Genomic DNA, 12,930 nt, shown 5'->3' with positions numbered 1-12,930 from the left:
CTAAGCCAAAAGAGGGGGCACCAAGCATCAACCCCCCAATGTTGCAGACCACATTGTGGCTTTTTTTTTCATGGCTCAAAAACTGGCATCCATAGAAAAGTTTGGTCTCATTTTGAAACAGAGCATCTGCAGAGTAATTCATACCCAATATGATATGATCCACTCAAGTTAGGCACGATACAAGATAGTAAATCCTTTTTTAAAATATATATCTGATGCCATCTTGACTGTAAGGATGCCTGGAGGGACAATTGGGATTAAACTCTTTCTAGTTGCTAAAGAGTTTAAAGCGGAAATCTTTAGTATTTCTTCTTCCGAAAGTGACTGGCTTCAAGAAATTGAGTTTTTGGCCCAGAAGGCAAAAACTCATTACTTCAGCCCACTGAGGTCTCCACTGTTATCAGTCGGATTCAGAGTCCTGCACATCTAAAGCTTACAGTTTTGTGAGAAAGCTGCTCAACAGTAAATAACAAAACCCTGGCTTTGAAAGGGAAGATGAAAAGATTTAAAAAAATGGAATTTGACATTAAAGTTGAGATAAAACTTGTGATTCCAGCTAATTTGCAGGCGACTCCTGGTATTTCTTAGTATGGCTCCACCTCTTCAGCATACACTAGTTTATGTCATATCAAAAAGGGAATTAACACACGGGAAGTGTGAGGGAGAACAACAGAGACCACAATGAAATATTATCTTGCTTTAATTCAACAGAATCAAGCATAAAATCAAGCATACAGAAATATATTTAGTACTTCTCTGGACAAGTACTATCGAAAAAAGAAATCCACCATCACTTTATGTTAAGTTTATACAAAAAAACAAGAAGAAGAGCTCACAGAGGTTGGTTGTATAAATAGTGGCATTGACCCGTAGCTTATACTCTACTGATAGGTGAAGTTGGGAGGCATTGCTCTTTTTATTGCTCTTTTTTTTCCTGTTCAGTCAATTCAAATCACAAAGCAACAGTATTTCACAGTGTTGACGGTCAGAGTGGAAGCAAAAACTATACATATTGTTCCATACTCAAATTAAACTTTTTTTAAAGTCAGAAATGTATAAACGGAATGTGTCTCCATGAGTGTCACAAAACAAAACAATAATTTGTGTTTTAGTAAATATTTTGCATATAGATGGAAGCATGCCCTCCTGCAGACCTTATGGTAACGCATCTTTGACAGTTTGAATTTGCAGCATCAAGAAACAATAACTGGCCAGATGTTGTCCACCAGAGGCTCTGATAGGGGGGGGGGACGTGGCGTCGCCATGGTTACAGGTTGGACGTCTCTCCTGGGACAGATTTGGCGTCCAGGTGGCCGATAAGCTCCTTCACCCAAGCGGCTGAGGGTCTGGCACACAGGTGACGCCCCGCCACGGTCTTCAACCTGAACACACACACCAAGCAGGACATGTCAGCGAGTCCACGCGCGGAGACAACGGCGGCGAGGACGCGTGTGTCCGAGGACGGGTACTTACAGGACGGCGGGCTTGGAGCACCGCTGGCTGGTCCTGATGTAGCCGACCACTCTGTTGCTGGGCACCTCGATCTCATTGAAACGGAAGCAGCATCTCTTGGGGCCGGCGCCACGCAAACCTGAAAACAAACACACACCAATGAACAACTTACACACACTCACTCGCTTTTGTGTTTCCATTTGATTTCCTCTGAAGCCGCTATCTGATACTGTTGTCGAATGGGTTGTTCCATTGTCATACTGACAAAGAAAACGTATAGATGCTTGTTACTGTTAAAGATACTGTATACATCGATTCAATTAAAAGGGAGTCACAGGTACATGGTACAAAAATGTAACTAATGGGTATCACCATGAAACTTGAGAACATTATATTTTGTATTACAAGTTTACAGAAAATGTATGTTTAAATATGTGAATACTGCATTATCTTATTAAATATGTGCTATTTTTCATACATTTCCAGAACAGAAATCTGAACATTAAAGTCAGGTTCAAAATTCTTGTTTCATTTTGTTGACATATTAGAGTCAAAGGTTTTTATAGAGGGATATTAGGTATGTATGACTAAAAAAAACTCAATTTTCCCCATGTTTTTATTCATGAAATTAGGCTATGATTGATGTATGAACAAACTCCTCTGTAACAACCTTCAGAATATAGAGAGGAATGGAAGTGTAACGTTTGGTGTATGAGCTACTGAAGATTTCTGGATCAAAGTCTGAGAAAGTACTCATTTTAAATAAATGTTTTGTACAATTACAGACATTTTGAAGATACTACAGGTGAATAGGGTAAAACAATGAACGAATAGATATCTACATAAAATATCACCAGTTTACATTAAGACTATCATTTTTTGTATTGGAAGTTTTCTGAAATGTTATGTTTAATTATGCAAATTAGGCATTATCTAATGCTAACTTTTGTTGAATTTAGGATAAATCTACAGACACAAATCGACAAAGTGTTGAAATAAACACCTAAATGTATCTTGTGGATGTTAAGAAATAAATATAATTTTTTTTTTAATCTTGTATGGAAAGTAAGCTGCAAACAAACATCTGAATGATATTTTAGGGTGAATTTCTCTTTAAGAGTAAGACTAGAACAATGTCAAAGTCCTTTCATACAACTAGTGTACATGGCACCGGATCAAATCAGGGTTTCACAACCTTTAAAGCTGCATTGATAGATCTTATTTAGTAGAATAATACTACATATTACCACCTTATAAAGTTGTTAAAATGTTATGTTTGTTTGAGCTGATCAGATTGAATTACATCCATTATATCAAATGTACTAGTGTCACCATCAAGATTTAAACGATTGATTGAATGTGCTATTGACCAGCCTCTTCCTACCTTCAGTCAGAGTGACGGCAGCCAGCATCAGCACCAGCACGGACAGAGCAAGACGAGCAGCAGCCATGTTCCCTTCACTGTGTAGTAGGTGAGTGTTATCAGCCTGTTCTTCTCTTCTGCTCTGTGAACTTGAACTCCCACCTTTATACAGTTCAGGAGCAGCCGGGGGGTCCCAAAGCTCCTTTACTGGGACTTCACTATGACGTGTCAGTATCTCTCCCCTTGATCGGTGGGGAATTACCGGGAGTTTCATATATGGGCCACGTGTGTTGGTGGGAAGTCCATTTCACTTCCCTAAACACGCTGACATTCACTGATTCACTGAACCCTGCGCTCAACGTGTTAAATAAAGAAGTACTTTTTTTGTTTTCGAGCGTGGTTTCCCTGTGAATTACACATTAATTGTGACCAACTGTACTTTCTGTTCGCCACCTACACGTCACAGCTACAACAGTTCTTTGAGAGCAGCTACATAGAACCAATATCATTAATATACAAAGAGGCAGAAGCCAGCCGTCTCCCCCTACACACAGAATGAGAAAGCCATTTTGCTTGACTCATAAATGTCCATATATCTGCAATACAGAACATTTTGCCTGACAACATTCTTGTAACAACATGTTCCCATACCATTTCTTCCTTTCCCGAGGACTGTGCTGCCCACCGGCTGCTAACAGCTAATGCTAATTAGCTCTCCTTCTGCCGATTTTAACATAGATTTGGAGGCATTTTCGATACTGTTGTCGGATAACACAGTCTCAGGGCAGTTTGTGAAATAGTCACAAAGTGCAACCAATTGGTTTCGTGTACAGGGACATGAATAGGAAATTTGTTTCGTGGCTTGAGGTTAGGATGAGGAAAAACATCATGGTTGGGCTTGAAATAACTTTGTACAGTTAGGTTTTGGCGACAAAACCATGTAGTTAGGTTTATGAATACCGTCACAAACTTTAAGTTTAGGTAACAGAACCACAACAATACTAATTCGTGAGTATTTCGCAAAATGCCATGGATACTAGATTGTATCGGAACAACTCTATCAAGAGAGATTAATGGGTGATTGAGTGGCATGCAATACATCTTTTCATTACAAGGAAGTTAAACTTCCCAGTTTGGGGATGATCATGGGTTTTCACTAGGATCACTGCACAACAATGATGTCATCAACACGAGAAGGAAGACTTCATTTTGACGGTTTGGACTGAATGAGTGGTTCCAAACCCGGAGAATTCCATTTGACAAAATTATACTTTTCTTTTTTACAGCTTTTGTCAAATCTTTTTTGTCTTGTAAAACACGTGATATGTTCAACATAAAAATATATTTTGGGGCGACCTGCTCATGTCCACACTGAGGCAATAACCTGTGAAGTAGATTCACAATCACACCGGGTTTGTACCGGCACAAATTGTATGTAAACTAAATAATCTTTTAGCAGGGTCAAGGTGGGCTTCCAAAAAGAAGCTGCAGGAGTATCTATCATTCAAGTACACATTGTACTTTTTGCACTGTGTTGACTGTTTAATGTTATGCACCATCCACCAAGTAAAATTCCTTATATGTGCAACATACTCTGGCAAAATAAACGGTTCTGATTCTGATTCTGTATCATAACAGGTGAGCTTCGTGTGAGATCTGTATGTCTGACTCATAATAATCATAAATAGTCATAATAATCCTTTTACCAAGTCTGAAGCCGACATATATGAAGACACCTCGCAGCAGCTGGATGTGATGAGATGAGTTTCATGTACAAAGAGACAGACATTTTGTTGTGCCTTGTATTAAAAGGAATCTCAAGCCGTTTACTCTATCAGAGTACAGTAATTCTCCATTAGAGTTGTATGACAAAAGAATATGAAGATCGTTTACATTACTAGCACTGGAGATGGATGAAGACCATGCGGTTGAAAGCTAAAAAAAAAAGCCAGTTGGTGGATTATTTTGTCCAAAATACTTATCCAAGGTCAAGATATTCATGCTCAATTCAGTAATGATGATTTACATTAGAGTTCAGGGACAAGACCAATTATCTGACTTCAGTTCTTGTTATGGTTTAAGACTGTAAAGGCACTAAAATAAAAGACATGTTGAGATGGATGAATACGTGTTAAAAATTAGTAAAGAAAATAAATAACATTCTTGAATTTTGATTTGATTTAGAAAATGTACAATTCATAGCAATGGGTTTTTGGGTCACTTAAGACTGTATAGAAGAAGTGGACGTAGTCACTGTGATGTCACCCATTGACTTGTGGACTACGGTTTTGAAGCCTCCAGTTTGGCGATTTCGTCATCACCATCTTGTTTTTTTGCAACCTGTGACCATAATTGGACTGTGGAGGAGTCACGTAGAGACGCCGTATACGTCTCTGGTAGAGACCTGTCAATCACAGTGTAGCCCCGCCCTAAAGCATCCCCTGCTTTATGGTCTATTTGATTTACTAAATGAACATCATGCTGTATTGACGAAGACTTGAAACTAGAGATTGAGACCATAAACTCATGTTTACAATGTTTACTGAGGTAATAAATCAAGAGAGAAGTAGAGTCATTTTCTCATAGACTTCTATACAACCAGAGGAGTCTAATGTCATTAGAGAGAATTCATGTTGAAGGTGCTTCCGCATTTGCTTTTCTTCTCAGAACCGGAGGTTGCCGCCTGAATGAAACTAAATGACAACAGTAGAGTTGCAGGTCGTAAAACCTAAACAATGAGCGGAAAAACGCTCTATAGAGCTAAGGGCCAACTGCAGGGTTGGATGAGGATTCTCTATTGGTTCATCACAAGTGGTCTTTTAAACAATTGCTTATATCAAAGTATTGATTAGTGCAGCTTTAATTGTCTTTTTTTCTGGCCACATGGGGCCAGAAAAACAAGTATGTAGCATAGGGCAAGGAAGAAACCATTCAATTTTGAAGCAGATCCGAATAATGAAGATACACTGTGAGACACACCGGGCAACAACTTCATTTTTCATGCACTGATTAAGTTAGAGATTTTTTTTAAAATCTCCAATTCAGTACTTACATACACCAACATTTTCAGTTTCACTCCTATCTATATTCTGAAGGTTTGTGAAGAGGGGTTTGTTCATACATCATTCATAGCCTGATTTATAGAACATTTTAGTACTAGAAATGTGGAGATTAAAAAAAAAAAAAGTTGATATCTTTTTATTTTCTGACTTATTAAGTAATACAAAGAGATACCCAACATTCCCTCTATAAAAACGTTTGACTCCAATATGTTAACAAAATGAAACAAGAATTTTGAATATTTAATAAGATAATGCCTCATTTGCACATTTATATATCATTTCAGATGTAACTACCAGCGTTTGAGAAAAATATCTGTCTCTTCAGCTGCTAAATGCTTTTTAACTGAACACACTGGTAGAGAATCAAGAAATACCTCAGAGCTGAGAATGAATTGGACATCAAACAAAGCCCTTTGACATGTGTTCAGTCTTACTGCCTTGTGTTTGTCATATGTCTGATCTGACTTTAGTTTCAGTGTAAAGGGAGTTTTCCACACTTGACAGAGTACACTATGTAAATTTTTTGTGCAACATATCTCCCTGTTCATGAAAAGCAGAAGGAGTACTTAAAAGCCTCTTTCACTTCTTCATGCTTTGTCCTTTAAGCGAGACAAACAGGTTTCTTTTTTTCTTTTTTTAAATGTGTCCTTTTTTTAAACATGCATATATTAGTACATATTGGGAATATGATTGATCAGTCCGAATATGATTGATCAGTCCGATATGGTGTCCTTTTGCTTGAGGTCAACCAGTGCTTCCGCTGAACACAAGCCAGTGGTACAAATATCAACATCACTATTGGCTGTTACATTGATTAGTAATGCAGTGTTTCCTCATACAATGATAAAGCTATCCCTCATTTTTTGGTGCGTTTTCCCTCAAAAGTCTTGCAACGAACCTAGTTAGGTTTAGGAAACGATTGTGAAATATTTGGTTAATTTAGGGAAAAGATTGTGAAATACTTGGTTACGTTTTGTAATAGAGCATGGTTTGGGTTAAAATAACTACTGAAGTGACATTTAGTATGGAAGTTACGTGACAAATGAATCAACATTGACTGCAGCGGTCTCCTCATTGAAAGAGTTTTTTTTGTTTGACCCATCCACCTCCCCTCCCATCTTCACAATGAGGCTTTTTGCGGTCTTTATACTTCCTGGATCATGATTACGAGGATTAAATATAGATTCATTTTGGTGAGATATACGAATGACAGTGTATTACTTTTCATAGGTATGGTTGCGAACGCCGCATGTTAACAGCCTTAGTTATGTCCATTCAAGCTTTAGATGACCCCCGAATTCTCAGAGCACCCCCCCCCCAAAAAAACGAGAAAGAGACAACCCACCGATCCCCTAGCTACATTACAGAGAGAAACACCCCCATCCAAAGACAGAAATCTATTAAAAACATGAATTGAGACAAATTATGGGAAAGGGACAGCAACGTGAGGCTTCTACAAGCCTGACGCATCATTACAGAATAATCAGCTATCAGCGTCGAGCTGGGATTCGCTGTGCTCCAGCCAACTGTAGAATAACTCTGTCCACATCAGGTCAGATGACCACCAGACAATCGTAGTGCATAGCGTCTGTGCAGCGTGAGTGTGTCAGAAATAGTCATTGTCATTAGCAGCAGTATCCCAAGGCAGAGAAGATTTCCGCAAACACTGCGATGCTCCCCCCAATTACCATGAACCTAGGAGAGTCCTGATCCAGGACCGTCATCATGGTCCAAAACGGCTACAAGACAGATAGAACCTGCACATTTCAGTCACTCAGGCGTTGGTTAAAATATTCCCCCTCCGCTCTGTACAAACGTACCGCTTTGGTTTAGTCTCACTGTACTCATCCAGTTTCCAGTGAAAATAAGATTCTGACAAAGCAACTGTTTACTACCTGCCCAGCACCAGACAACAGGTAGACAAAGTTAGCGACTAGCTAGTGAACGTAGTGAAGCATTTAGCAGCTCAAGTCCAATATTTTTCTTAGACCGGCCAGTGCAGCTGTAATAGGAGAATCTCACTAACATATATTGGTTTCACCTTAGAAATCGTTCCTATTTCCTCTCATTGAATGAGCGGCTAGGTGACTGAAATGTCAGGGTCCCACCACGTAGCCTTTGTGTATTAGCTAAAGGGTTCACCATAAACACACAACACCAACAGAAACCTCAACTTTGCCTTTACACCTTCGCCTATAATTAACCAATCAGCTCCAAAGACTCCAAATCATAAAATGAATTACCTCTTTTAAAAACAACACAATAGTGTAGTATTATCATGAAGCGGTAGCACAGCAGTAGTGACACTGCTTTGGATGCTTTGGATCTCTCCACGCCTAATGATGAATGAGTTTGTTTGTTCAGGTCTTTACACCGGCTACCACTGCTCGAACGCAACCCTTACTTATTTACCCTAAAGGCCTTTACGCAACGGGGGCGTGACAAATAAACAACACAAAGTGGATCTGGTCTGCGCTGCTTTTGTCAAGTTGAAATGAGGAATAAAGTTGTCCGTTTTGGCTCAGGATGCTGAGCCTCCATGTTGATATTTCATAAATCTAGGCACAACTCAGCCCGTTCTGTACAAAGTGATTGGCTGATGCCTTTACTGGCAGTGCGAAAGGTCAGAAAAATCAACATAGTTTGCAAATAAAACATTGTTTCTTTTAAGCTTTGTAATATTTCCGTTCTTTGTGAAAGTACGAATGAAAATAACAAGAATAAAAAATAAAGTACTGACGTGCAAATTAATTAACAAAGAAACGGCCCCACTGTGGCCGTGATACAAAATACTCACCTGTGAATATTATTTGTATAGTGCTTTAATTGTGAAAGGTAAGAATGGAAGGAGTGGATCTGTTCTGTGCAGCCTTTGTCGAGGTTGAAAGAGGTAATAAAGTTTGCCATCTTCATTCCTGCTATAGAGCCTTCGTGTTGTTGAGCAATATAGTGATTAGTTAATGATTTTGTGTGAAAAGTGCTCATGACAAAAAACATAAATAACAAAAATATATTGATGTGCGAATCACTAAATGCCCCTGGTGTGTAAATGCCTTCAGGAGCAGATTCTCAAGGAAACTATGGCACCTTTTTGTCTCTCACTATAAAATCCTGACCTATAGTATATTTACATGATTATTTACCCAGTCAATAACCAGGATTTGATCTCATCATAAGGACTCAACCTAAAAAAAGCAGAAGCTTGGATTGAAAAAAAAAGCACAGATACAAATCTTTGTAATATGAAGGATATATTAGCCACAATAATTATAATGAGTCATAAAGACGAGTCACAGCAGCCAGGTGATCTGTTGACTCACACTGCATGTAAAAATGGCAGTAGGACATACATAACAGAACCAATGTTTCCACCCACACACACACACACACACACACTGCATTGTGTTGATTGTTTAATGTTATGCACCATCCACCATGTCAAATTCCTTGTATGTGCAACATACCAAGGCAAATAAACGGTTCTGATTCTGACACACAGCACATCTGTAAACTCACACTGTACTCTCCATGCTGTGTTACCATTCAGCACAGTGTGTTCAGACCAACACAGATTAGAACATTTTTATTGAAAAAAAACAACATATAACATGATGAGCTGCCCGAACATACACATTTCCATTGAAGCTCTTCTCCAGTGCTGCTGTAAACATTGTTCACTGTGCAGACCATGGAAATCAAACAGTATCTGGAAACCTAAAGTGTAACTTTAATGCATGTTTTATTCAGAGAAACATGGCATTTCTACATAAGTGATTTTCCACACACATCTCCAAAAGAAATATGTACAGCATGAGTCTGAAGTTGTCCCATGTTGACTGAAGGGACACAAACATGATCCATGTGTTCTCAGGGTGGGACATCATTCATCTGGAGGTTCATGCTAGCACGTTAGCATACATAGTGTTGAGTGATAGGGAGGCCACCTTTACTACTGAAACAAATTAATCTTGTAAAACAAAAATGTATACATTTTGAAAGAAGAAATAAAACATCCTTCCTAATACAAATTATAAGCAGAATTCCTAAGTAATCAAACAAACCCAATTCAATTCACTTCGAGGTTTTTGCAGCGTTCTTTGGTCTGGTATGACCAGTAGCTTGTTGTGGCTAATGTTAGCAAGCTTACGTTAAAGCTGCAGTTTGGTAACTTTCATGGAAATAGCTTTTTATCATATTTGCTGAAACTGTCACTATATCCTGACAGGAGTACACAAGACAGATGATCTCTGAAAAGAAATCCGGTTCCACTGCCTGCTTTTAGTGCTCGTAGTGGCATTTGCAATATTCCACCATGCCCGAAGGAAAACAACCAATCAGAGCCGAGGAGAAATCTCTAACTCAGCTGTCAATCACCGATTGTGAAGCTCATGAAATCCGGCCGAACTGCGCTGCTCAAATAGGAATCAAGATTCTGTCAAAGAATTGTCTATTTCTTGCCTCAAATGTTTTAAGAAACATATTTTAGTTGATTTTGGTTGGTCCCTGTGGACGAAAGTGGTAGTGTTTCCGAGCACCAGAGTCCCTTTAGAAAACCTCATTTTACTGCAGCAGGGTTTGCCAGAACTATCCACTCAGTTCTGGTTCCGATTCATTCATCTAGCGGGCCCAGCAATATGGCCTGGGCCTCCAGCAGTGCATTGTTTGTGTTGGCTCCCAGCGGGGACCGGTGGAGCAGAGGCGAAGCTCTGGAGGAGACGCTGCTGCCGGGCGATCAGCTCTCCTCCTCTGGCCTCAGCTCTGACTGCAGGTCGAAGGCTGCAGTGAAGCCACATCTGGATATGTCCGCAGTGGGCTGGTTCCTGCTGGAGGCCCCACTGAAGTTTGAGTTTCTGGTGAACCTGCATGATTTCATCTGATTTTTGTCTGATCTGGTCTTGTTTACTTTGTCACATAGAGGCATCTGTCTTAAGACTGTTTAATAACCTGTTAAAAGTTCCTCACAGTAACTTAAATATGACATAAAGTTATTTTTTATCAAAGTATTCTCTCTGCCACTTTAAGTCTTGCTGTTAAAGGACTTTACTTACGTAAGATGAATGCTGATTTAGGTTTGATGTAATGGTAACTTGGCCCATCTCTATCAGCACCATGGTTCTTTACAAAAGTTCCAGCTCCTGTTTGACACCATGGTCTGTTACAGATTAGGGAGTTGAATGCCATTGTGAATGCTATGCTACATTAGCATTGGTGTAAAGCATATTGTTGTCCAACCAGCAGCAGAAGCAGTGAGTCAATAATGTAATATATAGACAGGTGGGGGGGGGACAGAATTCTGAAGGTGTGTTTAGACTGAATGCAAAGCAAGTTAAATTTGTTTATTGGCTGTACAGACGTTTGCGGTAGCTGGCTTAGCTAGCAACATACGTAGCTACAAGAAATTACTTATCTCAAATCTTTAACCCCAGTATTTTTCCATTTACGCCTTTAAAGTTTGTTTTGCTTTCAGTCTGAACACACACTAAGTTGTGTTGCATTGTAGTATTACACTACTTTATGCTGTATGTCTTATTCAATAGTGTTTGCACTACTGAATTCTGTATATTAGTGGGTGGGCTGTGTTCGCATAATAACACACTATTCTTACTATTCCTACTGAGTGTGATGTCACATTGAGTATGCAGTGCGTTCACACTTCAGAGTGTGTGGATTTTGTGTACGAGAGAAATGCCTGGATGTATTTTGAGTGTGAGACCTGAGCTTACTGGACACACTCAACTGCCCACAATGCATTGCGTCTGGGTGCCTTGAGACCGACCGTCAATCATGTGAGATTTTAAGCCAGGCTAAAAGCTATGTTTCTCTATTATGTTTGAACCGGTTTTCATGCAAGAAAGTAACCATTTAGATTCCCAATGCCTGTTTGTAAATATGCTGTGATGTTTTTGAAGATTTAACGGAGATGCTGGTGGGGCGCCTTGACACTGGCCCGGCCAACGCTTAGGCATACTTCAGTGTGAACAGTCTGTTGGTAAAATCATACTTAATTGTTCATTGAATAAGGGAGAGCTTGTACGAAAGAATCAGATACGCACGTGTGTTCTATCAGGTGTTATTTTGTGTTAAAGGCTTCAGTGTAATTTCACTTTGAACGGATGTTAAGAGTCATTACTTGTGAACTCGTTTGTCGGGATGAAAGTAAAACAAGAGTGGGTAAAAAATAACACAACGGTATATACTTTGATTATTATTCTCTGAAATACTGAAACATTTTGACATGGCAAACTTCAGGATGTCTTGAAGTACTAAATAATCTGTCAAATGATCATGACTACGACACATTAAACAATATACAAACAATTTGTCATTAAAGAAAAATGGCTGCTTTAGTAAATTTACTTTTTGTGATCCAAAACAGCTTTCCGGGTAAACCACTGTGACAGTATGACGTCCACGTGATTTTTCACGGTCCTGGTGAGGACTACTGCACATGCTCATGTAGTTCGGCATATCAGACTTGTATGGTGCGTTACTTTCATATCACGTTACTTTCAAATCGTTACTTCCGTCCCACGTTACTTTCGTATCACGTTACTTTCGTATCACGTTACTTTCGTATCACGTTACTTTCATATCACGTTACTTTCAAATCGTTACTTCCGTCCCACGTTACTTTCGTATCACGTTACTTTCGTATCACGTTACTTTCGTATCACGTTACTTTCAAATCGTTTCTTCCGTCCCACGTTACTTTCGTATCACGTTACTTTCAAATCGTTACTTCCGTCCCACATTACTTTCGTATCACGTTACTTTCGTATCACGTTACTTTCGTATCACGTTACTTGTGTATTACTTTACTTTTGTATTACATTACTTTTGTATTATGTTACTTTCATTCATATGCATTAGTATGCAGTACGTTAGCATGACATTTCGAACACATGCTGCCTCTTTGGGACCAATTAGATGATTATAAAACATGTTTGCGCAAACTTGGCATATTGTACAGGGTGTGTGCGGTCGTCAAAATGTTTCTGTATTATGAGGTTTTGCAGTTGCTTCATAATATGGCTGTCATCAGGCTGATCCGTT

At 39.2% G+C, this 12,930-nt stretch overlaps 1 protein-coding gene across 1 annotated transcript; it reads right to left on the bottom strand.

Moving 5' to 3' along the window:
- Window positions 1-703: 703 nt before the first annotated feature.
- LOC306698133 (monocyte chemotactic protein 1B-like) lies at window positions 704-2,953 on the bottom strand. The gene is made up of 3 exons (XM_079162314.1): window positions 2,837-2,953; window positions 1,474-1,591; window positions 704-1,382 (listed from the first exon to the last, which is right to left on the bottom strand). The coding sequence occupies exons 1-3, from the start codon at window positions 2,901-2,903 to the stop codon at window positions 1,268-1,270; spliced, it is 300 nt and encodes a 99-aa protein (XP_079018440.1). The 5' UTR covers window positions 2,904-2,953; the 3' UTR covers window positions 704-1,267.
- Window positions 2,954-12,930: the final 9,977 nt, after the last annotated feature.

Source organism: Pholis gunnellus, assembly GCF_910591455.1.
Source record: "Pholis gunnellus genome assembly, chromosome: 7".
In the NCBI taxonomy this organism is placed as follows: Eukaryota; Metazoa; Chordata; class Actinopteri; order Perciformes; family Pholidae; genus Pholis; species Pholis gunnellus.
The sequence above is the reverse complement of the archived record's forward strand: the minus strand, read 5'-3'. Positions and strand labels throughout refer to the sequence as shown.